The sequence below is a fragment of the Chinchilla lanigera genome, unplaced genomic scaffold (assembly GCF_000276665.1).
Source record: "Chinchilla lanigera isolate Chin_1 unplaced genomic scaffold, ChiLan1.0 scaffold00006, whole genome shotgun sequence".
NCBI lineage: Eukaryota > Metazoa > Chordata > Mammalia > Rodentia > Chinchillidae > Chinchilla > Chinchilla lanigera.
In genome coordinates, this window is record NW_004955407.1 from 7,278,027 (window position 1) to 7,296,924 (window position 18,898).

At 35.8% G+C, this 18,898-nt stretch overlaps 1 protein-coding gene across 1 annotated transcript in view; it reads right to left on the bottom strand.

Annotated features, from left to right (window-relative positions):
* The window catches only part of Cadm2 (cell adhesion molecule 2), a gene marked incomplete at its 5' end in the record, with an annotated part of 285,487 nt that overhangs the window by 207,672 nt on the left and 58,917 nt on the right, over positions 1-18,898 (bottom strand). Inside the window, one exon of the mRNA XM_005375539.2 lies at positions 11,625-11,774. Coding sequence (XP_005375596.2) covers positions 11,625-11,774 — 150 coding nt within the window. The remainder of the gene's footprint in view (positions 1-11,624; positions 11,775-18,898) is intronic.

The following is an 18,898-nucleotide window of genomic DNA, read 5'->3' on the forward strand; positions in this document are numbered from 1 at the left end:
TCCGGTACCGGGAACCGAACTCACGACCTTGCACTTGCCAGGCAGGCGCTTTTGCCCCTGAGCTAAATCCCCAGTCCCCCCTACTGTATCTTAAAAAATTCAAATATAACAAGGCCAAATTCAAATCTTACAGTGTTACACCAGACAGTACCAGCTCTCATCTCTGTAAGATTTTTTAATCTTCTTCTCAAGTTTATTACTTCAAATATTCAAATGAAAATCTACAACATCACATGATTCCTCTCTGATCTCTCAACCCTACAGTCTTGCCATCATGCAGGGTCAATTGTTCTACTCTTATGTAGATTTGTTCTACTTCCTTACATACAGAATTTAATCTACTTTTATCGCCTTCATTGATCTTTATCAGAATCAGCTTCAGTTTTTTGACTGGATTATTGGAATAGTTGTGTAACTGGTATACCTATTATTCAATCCACTCACTTCTTCCTTCATAATTTTTTCCTCATGCTAGTCAAAGTGATACAGCAAAAAGTGCTGATCAGATCACCTTCCTCTTCTGCTCAACACCAGAGAGAAAAAGCCATAATTTCTCAATGGCCAAGAAAGCCCCATCTCCTCCCGGTCGCTGCCCACTTACAGAAGACTCGTCTCAGCTTCCGTTCACTCTTCTGGGACACACTGACTGAGCCCTCCTTCCTACAGGCTCCAAACGGTTCCCTTTCGGGTTGCTCCTCTGCTTAGCTCACTCTGCTCACAAATAGCTGCATAGGTAGCTCTTAATCTCCTAAAGGTCTTTGCATCAGTGTCAGCATCTTAATGAGACTTTCTCTCATGTGTGTTTTTCCTTCCATTTTCTATTTCCCTTTCCTGAGCTTTGTTTATTCATAGACTTTATCACTCTCAGACACAATGTATATTTACCCATTCATTTTGCTTATAATTAGTTTGTTTCTATTGGAATGTAAGTTGCATGAAGGCAGAGATTTTGCCTATTTTGGTTTCTGCAAAATCCAAATTGCCCAAAACAACTCAAAACACAAGGCAACTACAAACACAATTCAGTAATTGTTACTGAATAAATTAATAATTCTTATTTTAATATGTATATAGCATCAGAATATAGTGGTATAGTGAATGAATATGTCTAAAATTTTCATTTGAATATGTAATCCTAGACTTTCTTAGAAAATCACAATTAAGATTAAATTCCTGAATGAGACTCTCTCTGACATAAATATGGAGTGATTACCTTTACTTTTGTTTTATTCTGTTTTTTCTGTACTCATGACTGACCCAGGGCTTTGTACATGCTACCAGGTATTCTATCACTGAGCTACATTTCCAGTCTGGTGAGATACTATCATATCTAAGAATAATATAAGCAATCATGTGGCTCTTAAGGTGCTTCTATTTTGAAAGGTGAGATTAATTTATTTTTTTAACTAGTCACATCACAAAAGCCCAACTTATCTCTTGCTTTACATATGCTTTGTTTTGATTAGTTTGTCTTTTTGAGACAGGGTTTTGCTATGCAGTTCAGGCTGGGTTTGAACTCAATTTGTGGCCCAAGCTGACCTTGAACTCAGTGATCCTCCTGCCCCAGCCTCCTGAGTGCTGGGATTACAGGTGTGCACCCCCAGGTCCAGCTTGCTTTACATATTCTTTTCCTGCATTTCTATGGCTCTCTTTCTGATTCTGGCTACCAGCATGCCATAGTTGTGCTACTAAGTATCATTTTTATCTACCTTTCCCTTTCTGTCTTTAGAGCTTCCCTTCCCGTAGCTGCTCAAATATTCATTTTTTCTTCCAAGTTTATTTTAAAATTATTTCACTGCTAAAGTGCTATGCATTAATCTAGGGCTGTTCGTAGATAATACCGAGTAATATAATGAGAAACTCTAAGAGTTACGAAACACACAGCTAGTAAGAGAATATTTAGAGAGAAGTTAATAGACAAACTATAAATCAGTTGAAAAATAAAAGACACAGAGCTCAATTAAAGTTGCTGCCAGTGTCAGATATGAGCGCCACTTCTCCTTTGTCTCTCCTGCTTTTCTTTGAAGGGGCTCAGTAGTTTTCTAGGTGGAAGAGCCTCTTTACAGAAATGTCTTATTCCAAAGCCCAAATAAAAAAGCAAGAAAGTCAGGGGAGACTGGCCATTTTCCTCCTAAAATCTCTGCCCGCAAAGTGCCATTTCCCTCAAAGCCTTCTGGGTAACAACTCAGGCTCCAAATTAGCAATTTGGTTTCATTTTCACCTTCCGTATAGTTAGAGCACCCAATAAATTATTATGCTAAATATTGTTATTTATATTGTGTCATTAATTTAAAAAAAGCAATTTCCAGTGTGTGACAGTCAAATTTAATTTGTGCTGTAAGAGATTCCTGGAGTGGTGATTGGACAATGGGGGCATCATACTCACGAATAGATTAATGCACTGACGCTTAAAGCTAAATGCGCTGCTAGGAAAGGATGTTACCAGGATGTGAGGCACTGGAGACGAACTTTGGACAGTGTACCTCTTGCTGGTGTCATTTCTCTGTGCGTTGCTCCTCGATCACTGTGAGATCAGCACCTTTGCTCCAGCACACACTCAAAACCAGCTGATTATGGATTAAAACTTCTGAAGGCATGGGCCAAACAAACCATTTCCTCATTTAAGTTATGGGTAAAAGCATTTGGTACCATCAGTGGGAAAGTTGACAAATACAAAGTATTTATCCATAATCCACCCAATTCTCATTAAAGGAAGGTCATTTATATGTGATCTCAACTTCCTGGTAAGTAGAAATGGCTTAACACCTTCAGTAGCAGACTTATGGTTTGTTTTGCTTTTAATTTTGTGTAACGTTGTAGCATTGATTTTCCAATGCTTCACAAATCTCAAATTAAACTCCAAGGAGGACTCAGGTCATGCACCTGGACATAGAAGGTAGTCACACACAGTTATTGGCAAGAGGGCTTGTGAGCTGGAACTGAGATTGATAGAATCGATCAGCTCAGTTCAAGATGACATCCAAGTTCGTGGTGGAACTGGGATTCAAAGGCAACATCTCTGACTACCGAGTTTATAACCTTCAAACAATCAACTCATCTACAATGTTTGCAAAATTCATGAAGTAGATTTTAAGTTACAAAGAAGTAAATGCATGGCTAGTGATCATTCTCTCCATAGAAGAACATCACAAATTAGTATTTCCTTACCAGCTGATTCAATCTTACTGGGTGTGATTTTCATTGTTATTAGAAAGATGGAGTGTACTTGTTTAAAGAGGCTTTTAAAGTTGAAACACAGTATTTCATGTCTAGATTTGTGCTGCCATTCCTGGTAAACAACTGACCTTCTTTCTAAAACATACAGTGATAAATATGGACCACTCCATGCAGCGCCTCAGCATTCCCTTGCCCTGCTTTCCACATGTTCTGTAGTCAACTCACTGGTCTCAATATAAACAAGTACAAAGGCAGGAGACTTAATTATTGCAAACACCTACATTTCGGTACTAAAATAAAACTACCTCCTACGTTTCACCAGGGCTGCAAAATGCTTGTTTACTGCTGATTTTAAGGATCATGTACAAAAGCCTACTAGGACTCAGAAAGCAAGTTGCGGAATATAGAGAACTTATATATCAATTTATGGATTTTAAGGCTCACAAAATATAAAAATACAGTAAAATATTTATTCTGAAAAGATATTTTTAAGTTGTATTATTTATTTTGTATGAAGAATGGAGAATTGTTTTCTGAAGAGACAAAGGGGAGGGAAAACAGTATTTATAAATAGGAGAAATATCCCAAACAACTCAAGAAAATCAAGGAGGGGAATGGAAAACCTCATCATATTCATTAACATTTTAATCTCAGTAAATCCATAATTTAATAGCTTTCTAATTATTATCATCATTAATGAATGACTTTATATTTTGTCTTTGTTTAGTTATATCTGAATAATATAACTGATACTTTGAAGACGACTTGTTAAAAATCTGAGTTGAAAAAGCTCCTGTACTTTCAAGAAGTGATAAAGAAATGTTTTTCATTGATTTTTACTTCATTTTAATTCTTTCCATAAAGGATTTTTTCCAGCAGTGAGAGAATATCCTGCACAGATCCTGCATGGATTCTATTGAACTTAGTAAGTGGGACCTTCACTCAATACAGAAGATGAAAGTTTGGTTGGTGCCTCACTCCGTGGCCATAGCTCTGGGTTATAAGTTAAGAGCAGTAGAGGCAAAATTATACTATTTCACCGTATCTGTTGCTTAGAATTTTGTAACTAGAACAGATAAATTCAAATTTTCTAAGCTTTTGAGGAAAAAGAAAACTTTAAATATTTTCCTAAGTTTTGGTCTACTTCAGCCTAACAAAGAGCATTTTCTTTTTTTTTTTTGTTTTTGTTTTTTTTGTTTTTTTTCTCCGGTACCGGGAACCAAACTCATGACCTTGAGCTTGCCAGACAGGCGTTTTTGCCGCTGAGCTAAATCCCCGGCCCCCATCAAAGAGCATTTTCATAGGTAGAATCACCATAGGTGGGAGTATCACTCTCTCAAAGTCTAGCATAAATTAAGAAAAACACAATTGGCTAAAAACTCTTAAAGTTAAGGAGTAAAACTTCAATATGTCCTGTCAAAAATTTTTAAAATATTCGCCTGAATCAAAATAATGTGATTACACACAGAACTAAATTTATTCTTATATACTAGTTTTTTTTTAATACTATTGAGGTTTTTCTAATATATACTAAACTATAATGCTATTTTTATTTTTATTTATTTATTTAATTTTTGTCTTTTTGAGACAGGGTTTCGCTATACAGTTCAGGCGGGCCTCGAACTCACTTTGTAGCAGAGGCTGGTCTCAAACTCACAATGATCCTCCTACTTCAGTCTCTGGAGAGCTGGGATTACAGGAGTATGCCACCACACCTGGCTAGATGATGTTATTTTAAAACTTACTTTTAAATTGCTAGAATATTTTAAATTCCCATAATATTTATGCTGATCCCAACTAAAGGGTTATTCAAACAGAAAAGGTATCAGTAGGTCACTGGGCAATCAAGTTCTTGTGTAAAATGTTAGTGTTCTTCATAATTATAAATACAACATAATTAACTCATAATTATTGCATTAAATAATTCTCTTCATCAAAAACATCTATTATTAGTCATGAAGATTTTCAAGTCAAATTATTTTTATTGGCTCTTAAATGGTGCATTCATTAAGTACATGATCTGCGTACATTTTTTATAATGAACTTTGCTATTTAGCTAATATAATTACAATATTTTACCTAAAAATTTCTTGACCTAATATTTTTCTACTCCATATCTGCTGCACTACCTGTATATAGATGATTTATTATATCCTGCTAGTTTGGGGTGAAATCCATGTTTTAGTATATCTAATGCCAGAAAAATTCCTGAGACGTAGCCACAATCATAAATATTTATCCAAATGAACTAAAATTATACCTTGGAATTTTTTCAGATATCAAAGATGTTTAGATATTTACAGATTAAGAGCACTTGCAAAACCCAACATCCTTTATAACAACTAATTTGCAAAATGCAGCAGAGACACTGAAAAATTTACCCAGAAACTGTTCCCTATTTGTATTTGTTCGTTTGGAAATATATAACACAGTGGCGGTGACTAACTACGCAGTCTAACTCTAGCCAGCTTATCACACTTTTACTTCCCTAAACATCAAAGCAGATAAACTCCAGGTGGTTTAATGTTATTGCAATAATTACTGACCATGTGCTGATCTGTATGTCTTGGTAACAAACAAATGTACTTACCAAATATGGAGACTAAAATGCAGACGAGTAGAACACAAAGAAAATCTAATTTTAATCATGACAAGCTTTCTTTCAAGTAGCTTTGCTCAATATGGAATGGACTCAAAAATTAGAGGTATAATCAACTGCCAACTCAGCACAGTGATAATCAACATTTGCTGAATGATCAAAGGAATCACCGGAAAACAGAATAAAAATTTTTGCAGTGTTGTAAAAATATTTTTTTTTCTTTCTTGGCTTTTAGCAAAAATTATGTTAGTAAAAAAGGATGTGCATTGAGCAAGAGGGTTTAATTGAAGCGTTAGGTCTTTTTTACACAGATACTTCTACTTTATTTGTAGAAATTTTACACAGAATTTTTTATTTGTAGAAATTTTACACAGGTACTTCTACTTTATTTGTAGAAATTTCTACAAATAAAAATTGTAGAAAATCGTTTCAGTTTCACATTTATTTTTAAATAAAAATGTACTCTAAAAGTAATAATATAAATGAAGCTTCATTTTTCTAAAGGGTGTCAAACATGGGAAATTATACTTTTACAAAGAATTCAAAACTTAAAATTTTATGAAAGCTTTCAGGTATACACATGTGGCTGGGAATGTCAAAATTCCAAATGTTGATCCTAGTAGAGTTTAACCTACCACAACATAGGTTAATATCAAAAAAAATTAAAGCACCTGTTTATTTTTATGCATTTCCTGAAATTACTGGAGAGAACAGGAGTACAGGAAGAAAGTGTAGTAATGATAAAATCCAAAACTAAAGATTTTATGTTTAATGAAAACTTACAATAATGGCATCATCAATAGCAGAAGTGGAAGCATATTCTTCAAGAAGCCGATACACACAAATTTTATGTGCATATTGCGCTTGAAGAATAAAATGTTAAAAATGAATGAATATTTTAGAAAGAATCCTGGGAAGAAATGTTGCAGTTGAAGGTGAACATGGAAAGATACAAGGTTTTTGATGGGGTTTATCCTAACAGAAGATGGGATAGGCAGAAAGGTCTGTTTATGCACTATATGTTACATGATTTATTTTCTGTATATCATTTCAGATCCATGCTTTTTGCTTTGTGAGACATATCTTTAAGAAACAGGGGCTGGGGATTTAGCTCAGCGGCAAAAGCGCCTGCCTGGCAAGCGCAAGGTCGTGAGTTCAGTTCCCGGTACCGGAGAAAAACCAAAAAAAAAAAAGCAAAACAAAACAAAACAAAAGAAACAACTTCCAAAATCAATGAGGCTTGTCACATTTTCTATATATTATAGTTACTTTCTTTTCTTCCTATTGAATATTACCCTAATTAGAACTTTGCGTTCTTTATTTTTAAATATATTCTGTTTTGCTAATACGAACTTATGTTGTGCACTCCTAGTACAGTACTTTTCTGTTTTCATGGGCTGCGCTCTTGGGAAGGGCTGCTTTCATGGAATTGTCAGTCTTGTTCCATGTATATCGTCAACAACTGTGAAGAAACTGCTGCTCTTTAACAAAAAGGCGGCTGTCCGAGATCGATGGTAGAGGTGCCTGGGGTTATACCTAAGTGGCCTGGTGCTCAGATGCCTTCATTCTCAGCTATTGCAGTTAAAACGAAAGCAAAGCTGTACCTGGGTGCAAATCCCTTCCCTATTAGTCAGCAGGCGCAGAAAGTTTCTAGACAAATTTCCTTGAGTGCTTGATATCAGTTTTTCCATGTATCAATGGCAAAAAGCCACTGATCCCATTAAATTGCTAGGATGACCAGAAGTCTGAATTTTATGTGCTTTTCTTTACTTTAAAAGAATAATCAATATAAGATTTGTCTCAGCCAATGCCATCAAGTAACACCTACTGTTCCCTATGAATATATTACTGGATATTCACATATAGCCTCTCTAATAGACCCTTGAGGGTTTCAGCTTAATTCTCTTCCAGTTGATCATAAACTGCTAAGTCACTGCATGTTTCTCTTTCCCTAATAATTCCAAATAAACAAGGATTTTTTGATTCAAGTATTACCAGTGTTCCTGACTTATCCTCACACAAAGGTCCTTTGTAGAACTATACTAGTCAAGTTCACAATGTGAGCTATGCTTGCTCTGTTGTGTGGAGAAACTTACCCTACTTTCCTTAACGCCTCCCTTGCTTGCTTCCTTGCTTCCTTCCTTTCTCTCTGCTCATTAAGCTAAGTCAGTTCAGAAATTCAGACTCAGGGGTACAGCAGTCTTGTCAGTAGCGGCTTACATAACCTAAAATGTCTGAAGCTCAGCCGCATTTCAAAATCATTTGAGATACAATTAAAACATTCCAGGGCTGCATATGCCTGGTCTAACTGGAAAGCTCCTCGGGTAATTGCATTGTGTAACTAAGGCTAAAAGTCACTAGCAACAAAATCTGAGACAGAAATAAGTGTCGAGCTAAAGATAGAGCCTTTAACTGTAGCTGCCACCTGTAAGAGCTTGCATAATTAGGAACAGAAAACTCATTCTTTTTCTCTCTTGCTCTTATATGGTTGTCAACAGCATAACAGACCTGGGTTGCTGTATTTCTCTAACTGAGGCTTAGTTTATGCACGTAGGCTCTGACACTACTTGGCTTGTTTGTTTATCCAAAATTTAGGTTTGAGGAAGGCCGGACAGATAAATTTAGACAAAAGATGGTGTGGGAAAACTTGTGGTCTAGAATCCTTAAAAGTGTTTCCATTGTCAAACTCTTGCATTTGATGAACGTGACGGGCCTCAGATCCATTACTCTGAGGCGTCACTCGAGACATGTGAGGAAACAGACTTGGGAGTTTGCTACTCATGGAAGGGTTTCCTTACTCAGCACTTTTTATTCCTTCACTAAAATTGATGATAAACACCACAACAAATGAAGGAAATGCCCAACAACAAAATCAGGGACCTACTATCAACCACACTCACACACACACACACATATGCACATACACATGCACATACACACACACATACACACACACACCTCTTGCAATAAGCTCTAGGCCTCCTTTGGAAAAGGAAAATTAAATGAAGCAAGTGAATAGTTCCAGAAACAATATAGTCAGGCAGATTTGGTATTTTATGGCAGTGTGAAGGTACAAAAATATGTTGCAAGCTATCATAAATACAGTATGAGCTTTTTCTCCCCCAAATTATCCCTCAGAAATGAAGATTTTGCTTTATTTCCAAGTCTTTACAAATATTGTATTGTAGATTGCTCTATTTTCTACAGGAGGGCTTCATTATTTTGAAGTACTCAAAATCAATTCTAGGTTTAGGTTTCTTGTACAAGACAATTTATAGAATTCTTGAAAGAGGAAGCAAAGGTGTTAATATAGATTTTGTATTTGTGCCTGAGGACTTGACCTCAGCATTGCAGATGTTACTATAAACATGACTGTCATAGATGTCCTTGAAAAGCGTAACATTGGTTAAAAGTGAAGAATGTAGTTCTATGGTGGTACGTGCCTGTAATCTCAGCACTCCGGGAGGCTGAGACAGGTTAACTTTGATCTTAACCTGGGCAATTTAGCAACATAATGAAATGGTGTCTTAAAATTATAAAAAAAAAATAAGGAGCTAATGATGTAGCTCAGAGCAGAGGCTCTGGGTTCAATCTCCAGTCTCACACCAAAAAGTGGAGAATGTTCTTATGTATTTGTAGGATGGATGAATGATAACAAGAAATTCTAACTTAAAAAAAAACATTCATAGTGGTTACTTGGTACCTTTCTTTCAAAACATGCTACGAAACCAAACTGTTACACTTTATGCAAGGGTAGGAAAAGCAATATTTTAAAATTAACATAGTGATATTGATGTCAGATATCAATATGTGGAGTTCTATAGTATATAGTTATGCTATTTATGAATTTGGTTATATGTTCAAATTTAATATAATATACTATAACAACCATTGTTAATTTCCTATCACCTGTCTGAAATTCTGTATTAATTGTATTGTCTATGTGTTATTTTATAAATGTACATGTGTTTGTTAATATATTTTCATTCTCTTATCTTTGAAATTCAAACAAAAAAATAAAACACACACACACACACACACATACACACACACACAAAAGAACTCCACAGTTACATGTAGTTGACTGCAAGTAAAAATAATATCAGGAAGTGTAAGAGAACAGTGTTTGCAGGGATTGGCTTCACCTGCAGTTTCACACATTCAGTGGGTGTCTTGTACTGTATCCCTCATGCACCAGAGAGGACTACTCTACTCAGACGTTTGCTGAAAAATTAGTTCAGACAGTGTGAAGCGATTTTTAGGAGAGATTAATGTAGTAATATAATAATTAATATGGTAAGTAATATAGCAAAACCTGTAATGTTGGTGGACCTCAGTCAGTCACCTGGAGGTTGCAGAGAAGGGGCAAGGACTTTGAGGAAGAGGAATTTCTACTTGCATACTGCCCTTCGCCCAGAATTGCAGTATAAACTCTTCCCTGAGTCTCTAGCTGCCAGTCTGCCCTGCAGATGTTTTTTTTTTTTTTGGTACCAGGAATCAAACTTGGGACCTTGCACTTGCCAGGCAGGCACTTGTGTTGCTGAGCTATCTCCCTGGCCCTGCCTTGCGAATTTTAAACCTACCAGTTTCCAAACCCACTTGAGCAGTTTCTTAAAATAAAAATTAGTTAATTTAAATAAAAATTAGTTAATCTGGCATCTATCTAATCAGTGTTTCTCTCTCTTGAGAATGCTGACTAACATATTCCCTACCATCATACTCTTACATATATTTTGCTTGTCCATTGTGTATTGTTCGCGTCTTCTGTTTGCCCCATACAGGCTTATGGTTCATCTCTCTGTTCCTTCACTCTAATATTTGGTACGAAGGGGTCCTCAGTAAATAGTCACTGAATCAACAAATTAGGTGTATAAGCAGTCTTTCATTATGTATTTACAATTTAAAACAAACTAAAAATTCATTTTAGTTCTAGACAACATTAAAGAGTGAAAAATATACCACTACACAAAACATACAGAATTCACGTTTTGGCAAATAGTAACAGTCCTCAGTGTTTATTTGGATGCATTTTAATACTTCAAATGAAACTAATTACAAATTCTTTTACTGTTATCTACAGAAATTTAAAAGAAATCTATGTATATGAAGACTACACTGAATAATGCAGATAAAAATAATTACTTACATCCCATATAATTTAAATTTACTTAAAGCAGCACTTCCACTAGAAATTTAGAGTACATTACTCATTGTTCATTTGAAATGTACATAGTGAATTTCCCTACTCCTCTAAAAACATTTTCTTACTCATCAAATCTATTTATGTCTAATTAGAAGGACAAACTCATTAATGAAGTTGGACTTGATTTTAAGTAAATACCTCTTCTTACTTAGTTTCAGCTTGTTTTAGAAACATGGACACACTTAACCTCACTCTGGAAATCATTTCTACGGTTTTGACTTTCCAATCCAGTGCATGATAAAATCATTAAGGATTCCAAAATCAAATAGAATATTCCAAATATATAAAATTAAGTGTAATGAAAACAACATTATAATACCAGGAGTGAGAAAAATATTCAACCTATAGGCAAGACAGCTATGGGAATGAGAGTGTCTAATGTTTAGTATGTGATTGTCAAGAGAAGGCATAAAAGTATTTTTAAAACAAAATTAGAACTGTTTATTTTATTAAAAAGTTGACATAGGTTATCTTTAGTGTTTATGACTTGCAAAACAAAGTATTTTAATATTTAACATGTTTAAATACAAGCAGAAGCAGTTTGGCAATCAAAAGGAATAATTTGAATCATCTCAGAAAAATAAATTCATTATAATTAGGATATTTTAGAATATGATTAAAACATTTAAAAGGAAATGTATTCACCTTTCTTGTCATCAAAATACAGAGTCTGTTGAGCTGGATTTGACCACTGGAGGGAGGTGTTATCATTTTGATCAACCCTGCAGGTCAAAATTGCAGTTCCGCCTTCAACAACCGTCACATTCTGTGTTAGAGGAAACTGCCCTTGGCTGCCTGCAGGGAGATTAAAAAGAATGTTGATTAAATGAATGTTACAGAATCACTAACTTCTCAAGATCTATACGGAACTTCACTTCTCATTCAAACGAAATCTAAACCAACAAAACTATATATTTCAAAAGACAGAAAAATAATGGAAAATATTTAATTAGAGGATGCCATGACTGACATAGTATGAAGAGTCCTTTTCACTCCTTTACATTTTCCAGAAAACTTTCTTTCCTTCCTTGGTACACATAAAGATTTAGATTCAAAGAGTAACATCATAATCATTATTTTCTCTTAGCCTTGCATTAATTATTTGTTTTGGGGTCGGGTCATTGCTGAAGATAAGGCATGAAAAACTTTGGATGAACTGAAGTATCTAAAAGAAGGTACAAAACACACTCAAAAAACTTTCCTGTAGTTCTTATATTCCTGAATAAAGCCTGTGAAATATAAATACTAGAATTTTGGTTTCAGTTTATGATAAAATTTGAAAATAATCGTGTTTCACCAGGGCTTCTTATAAAATGTAGTTGTATGTAGAATATACTATTCTTTAAAAAGTCTCAATCTTTTTAAAAGATATTTATCAAAATACTGTAGAAGGAAGGCACACCGGGATGCTCCTGTAGCTGTAGTTACCCAAGATGTTGAAGTAGAAATGGCCCCAGGAGTTAGTGTTCAGCCTGGGTGACATTTTACAGTGATTACACTAATCCAGAAGATACAGGCAGTACTTTTCATTGTTCCCTTATGTAGTTGTCTGCTTTTCTCTTGTGAATACATATCCTTTTATAATTAAGGAAATGCCTATTTTTAAAGTGTCCTTAATGTGGCTTTATTATGTAAAATCAAGTTTTCATCTTCCTAAGAATTTTACTGTTATTAAAGTAAATTTTAAAATAAATTTACTTAACAAATGCACTTCTAATCGTTACACAAAATTTATGATCACAGAAAAATAATCTACACCTTACTGGCAATAAACTGGTAAGTCTGATGACAATGAAGAAATTGGGTAAAAATGACTTTCTAAAGCCAGGGTAAAACACCATTCTGGGAGCAGAGTAGTTCATTAAATGAAAGATAATTTACATATGCAAGAACATTATGATGACTTAATCATACCCAGGAAATATATTTCCCTTTCCTTAGGTAGTTTTGTAATGATTCTATCATTACTACAAGCACCACTTGAGGTTCTGCTTGCTCTATTGGCACAAAGAATCTTATTATCAAGAAGCCTGTCGATTGGCACCATAAGAGACAGAAGAGCCTGAAGGGAACATTTTCTTTCCAGACTTCAGTGACACAAGCACAGAGGTTCATGGCCACATTAGATAATTAAGCCTATCAAGTATAAAAACCTGATACCTGGAGCTTGGTCTTCTCAGCGCGAACCTCTTAGAGTCACTATGGCAACTCCAAGAATATCTCCTTGTAATCTTTAGGGTGGAGTTTTAAAATTGAGGTTAGAAGTTGCCGGAATAAATTCTTTTTTAGTTGACTTGAAAGTCAACAGGAGCCAGGGTGGATTGTGTTTTGCCTTCAGCTTGAAGGTGACCTCTAGCAGGAAACATGGAGAGCTATCAATCTTGTGAAGAGAGGTGAGGCAAAAAAAAAAAAAAATCAGAGAAAACAGAACTGGAGACAGAGAGGAATAATCACCACAGATTAGCATCTTATGAATAAGAAGCTCAGAATGGCTTTAAGACAGTTTTCTCAGCTTCTGTGGTACAGATGTAATATGCAAATGGAGCAATCTGGAGGATGATTTCTTAAGTAAAAAGAAAAATAATGCCCGGTGTGGTGGTGCACCCCTATAATCCCAGCACTCGGGAGGCTGAGGCAGGAGGATCGTTGCAAGTTCGAGACCAGCCTGGGCTACAAAGTGAGCTCAAGGTCAGCCTGAACTGCATAGCGAGACCCTGTCTCAAAAGGACAAAAAAAAAAAAAAACAAAAAGAAAAAGAAGAAAAATAATACAACTACTTATAAATATACATCTTTCAGCCCAGATGACATTTTGACTGTCAACTGGTACGTAAATAATAGTGTCTGCTTCTTTAAAGAAGTGGAAGATGACTAGTGATGCTTGCAACAATTTCATTCACTACATTTGCAAAAATAATTTCCAAAACATCCCCATAAGAAAATATGATCCTTCTCGTTTCATAGATGGGCAAACTGACACTGGGAGATTAAATGATTTTTCCCATGGTAAAACAGAGGCAATGAACCATTTGGAGTTGGCTCTGAAAATTTAACATTTTTATTCTTATCTTTCAGAAAAAGGCTGCTGGTAATAATAGCTTTATTACTACTTGTTTACTTATGAATCAGACAACAATGAAAATAATCATTTCAACAATGAAGCATAATTTGTAAAAACCCAATCAGAGAAGATGTCAGTATTAACTGCCCTCAAATCTCCAGTGCTAGAGAGAACTTAATTTTGGTAATTATTTCAGTCTTTTATTTCAGTCTTTTTTTTTTTCTGCTGAAGGAAAAAACGCAATTTGGTAGAGTTTTCCACATGTCTGTTGCTTACATATACCAGCACACCTATACTCTGTCCTTCCAAGTAAGATATTAGGATCACGTGATCTCCATCCTCTCCCTATTTGCATTCTGACTTTAAGTAGTATGACTTCGGTCCCCTGGGACTTACAGCCCCAAACACCTGCAGTCAGATAATTTCATACTCAATAGACAACTCATGTGGAGAGTCTACTAATCCTAAACACCTCTAGGGTATGTGCTTTCCAAAATCAATAAAAAAGTATTTGAGGGGCTGGGGATATAGCTCAGTGGCACAAGCGCCTGCCTGGCAAGCACAAGGTCCTGAGTTCAATCTCCGCTACCGGAAAAAAAAAAAAAAAGATTTTGAAGAGGAGGCAAAGTTTTTCTCAGAGGTCTGTGTTTCCTTTCACTCAGGTTATAACCCAGAGAGAACAATGAGTTTGCTGTAGGTCTAGGTTGTCATTCAACCTCAAGAGTCTTTCCAAGTGGGGCTGGGGATTTAGCTCAGCGGCAAAAGCGCCTGCCTGGCAAGCGCAAGGTCGTGAGTTTGGTTCCCGGTACCGGAGAAAAACCAAAACAAAAAACAAAAAACAAACAAAAAAAAAAAAGAGTCTTTCCAAGAAAATACCTAATATTTCTACCTAGAGAATCTAGACTATAAAATGAAGAGTTCATGTTTAATGCATTCATTACACGTATAGTTTGTGGAACCTACTATATACTTTGTTTTGTATGAATCAGCAATTGAAGGGTGGAAAGAGGAAGAGATAACTGTTAAGGAATTACAAAACAATCAGAAACTTGAGGAGAGATTGAGATGTCAAGGTAGATGTCAGTTTGGTGTGATTCCGGGCAGATCTTATTTTTTTTTTTTTTTTTTGTTTTTTTTTTTTTTTTCTTTTGGTTTTTCTCCGGTACCGGGAACCGAACTCACGACCTTGCGCTTGCCAGGCAGACACTTTGCCACTGAGCTAAATCCCCAGCCCCCTAAGATCTTATTTTTTTATCTGCAAAGATTTCCAAGACACTTAGAATCTTGTTAATTGTGACATTTATATTAAAATAATCCAGGATCTGGCTCAGATCACCTGAATTCTTCACGTAAGAGGAGTCATTCTTACCAAACAAGAACAGGATGAGATTTATGCAACTTCAACTCTGGGTACTTAGAAGCTGGCTACTTTTTCTGAGACCTATATTTGTCATTTTTCTCCTGCCCTCCTTATGTTTATTTCCTTGTATTACTTGTATAAATATCTGATTCTCTTAGTTAACTCTGTCAATTAAGAATATGGTAGCAAGCATTTTGTGCTTGAATCAGCTAGATTGCTTAGTGTACTGCACTATAAATTGAGCTTTCTATTGATATTCATTGTCCAATGTGAATGCATTTCCTTAGAATAGTGGCTGGCTGGCATTTATAGAGGAATTTGTGACAGCAGAATGACCAAAGTAACTCAAATTTTCTGTGTGTGTGTGTGTCTGTGTGTGTGTGTGTCTCTGTGTGTGTGTGTGTCTGTCTTTGTCTGTCCGTATGAGAGCGATCAAATTGAACAGGTGGAGTAAACCTCAATTTTTTCATAGAGGAAAAGTTAAAACATGAAAGCCTAAAAGATATACTAGTATAATACCATGAAACATCTTTAAAGTTCTATTTGAAATATATAAATAATATATTTAAGAAGATATAACAGACAGTGATTGAGAACAGATATATAAAACATTTTTTAGCCCTGAAAACAGACAGGAAATAATAAAACTGGCCAAATTTACATATCAGAGAGAGAAAGAAAAAAAAAGTATACAATCACATTTCTTAAATAAGTAAAAGCCCTATTTATGTCTGCAAAACTAGATTGACATCTATAAATCTGAAAGTATTTGACCTCTTATAGAACACCCATTTTGACAACCCCTTTCCTGTATTATATTATCTCTCAGCCATCATTGAGCCAGCTGCAAACATACGTGAAACGCAGCCAACATGATTCCATTATTCACAATATGCTAGGCAACCAGGAAGAGTTCTAGATACATTTCTTGTATCAAGGATTAATTGGCAATGAAAGCCTTGTCATCATTTCTATTTTGAAGATTGATGCACACAGACTTTAAATTACATGGCCACCGTCACAGAGTGAGAAAGTACAGGAGTCAGATTTTGAACCCTAGTGCTGTTTTCAGACCTTACCTGCTTAATCACAGAGTGACTATGAATGTAAACTGAACTTAATTTTGATTGCATAACTGTGAAACAAAGGAAAAAAGTTTTTGCCGTCAAATATTTTAAAGATAGATTTAGATCTTTGTATCTATTTTTAAGGAGTGAAAGGACATCTGAAGTTGGAGATTGTGATGTGCTGGAACTAGCTCACACCAGCTCCCGAGATTCCACTGGAGGCAACTCCTCCCACTTGGTGCTCAGTAACACACCTTGGTTGCTTGAAACTGACCGCAGAGGAGGTATTTTCACCATGGGAATTGCCAAGTACTACAGGTCAATTATTTTTCCCATAGAGTAAGTTGCTAATATTTAGAGCATACCACCGAAAGTCATCACTGATGCATCCTGTTGGGTCTACTGCTTGCATTTTTAACATATTTTTATCCCTGAAACACTATTCTTCCAATAAAATTTCTTCAAATGAGTTGCTATTTTTCTTCTGCTCTGTAGACACTGATTTGAACTGTTTTTCTTAAGGCAAAGTTTTTTTCCCCTCTCTCTCAAAAGCAGCAATGGCTAAAAACTTTCATTTGTGAGGCTGGGGATTTAGCTCAGTGGCAAAAGCGCCTGCCTGGCAAGCGCAAGGTCGTGAGTTCGGTTCCTGGTACCGGAGAAAAACCAAAAAAAAACTTTCATTTGTTATACAGAAACAATTTGTTAGAATCATTAAGAGCCACCAGTTCTTTAATGAAGAGCAGTAATTCAATATCCTGAAAAGATAATCTCTCCTCACCCTGTCTTTAAATAGTGCACTGAGCGTCTGCCACTATTTCTTCACAGTTTTTACCTGTCATATAATTAAGCAAAGAGTGGTTAAGGTCTTTCCTTGTCTACGTTAGGAAATATCAAGTTCAAAATCCAGTGAACTGAGTCTTACAACATGTTGATTTTAGTTAGTTAAGAGCTGTCCTTCCCTCACAAGTTTCATATATACTTTGACTGACTGCCAAGAATCTAGCACACTGTCTCACAGGACATAAAGGAACCAATTCTAAAATTAAGGCCACCTTAACCTCGACAATAGGCTGGGGTTTATGTTTAGAATAGAGCTGGGTGTGGTGGCACACGCCTGTAATCCCAACACTTCGGAGGCTGAGGCAGAAGAATTGTGAGTTTGAGACCAGCCGGGGCTACAAAATGAGCTCAAGGCCAGCCTGAACTGCATAGTGAGACCCTGTCTCAGAAAAAAGGCAAAAAAAAAAGATTAGAATAGAAAAACAATAAACAAAGAGATGAGGAGAGATCTTTGAAACCCGCAGTATTGTTGAAAGAGACCAAGCCAGTAAAAATGCATGCTGTGACAGTGATTCCAAAGCATGCTTTAGAATGCTTTCGCTAGCAGCATCACTCAAGCTTTGCTATCTTTTGAATGGATGCCGAGCAAAGGCAATGGTTTTTGCCATCTCTGTTGCCTGAGCTTACGTTGAAACAGGGGCCACAAGAATGGACCAGTGCACACTGCACCTGAGTGCATCCTCTGTAAGAGCAGTAATCACCTGAGATGTATCTAGACAGACGGCAGGGCTGAGGCTTTGCACAGCCGAGAGCAAGTCAGTCACAGTCAGTAATTTTTCAGGGTAAGGAATCACATTTTGTGGGCTATTTAACAGGGCTGTGGGCCTCTCATTCTATTTTTCTGTATGAATATGAGCAACATTTTGCAATGGCAAAAACAGATTTAAAAATAACAAAGAACAAAAACAATTTGTGAAAAAAATTGAAGATATCATCTTTCATTAAATACATGCAAAAGCCTCATGAGATGAACAATGTCACATACTCGACCCTTCATTTGGAGATGTATTTATACTTACTGCAAAGTACTCTAAAATATTTTCTAAACCAACAGGAGCATTGTACCTTGGATCAAATCGCATTCCTGATGATGTGGGTTTTTTAAAAATATTTTTCTGTTCTTTCAAGAAGGTCATTTAAAAATATTGCTGTCATATTAAAGTTCTCATATATTTACTGTGAAAAGCAAAGATCTCAAAGGGATGGGTAGGTACAAAACATGTGACTCTTAAATACAAACACAGTAAGGAGTGCCAGAACTGGGAAACACATTTGTAAGTACAAAGCTATTTTGTTATTCTTTAGGGCTCTCCCAAATATTCTCAGCCTTTTATACTCTCCATCCATCTCTCTCTATCCTCTTTCCTTTTCTCTCACTTGTTCTATCAATTGGCTTAGGATATTTATACAAAGAACCTGCATCTTTAAAAGTTCAAGATCATTCTTTTTGCTTAAATTAGAGTCTAAAAATATATCTAAATGCCCACACAACATGCTATTACTTCCAGTAAATTACTGAAGGCATTCTAAACAAATAACCTTCTAATGGGAAAGTTGTGCCTCACTAGCTGTGTAGACCAAAGTACATCTCG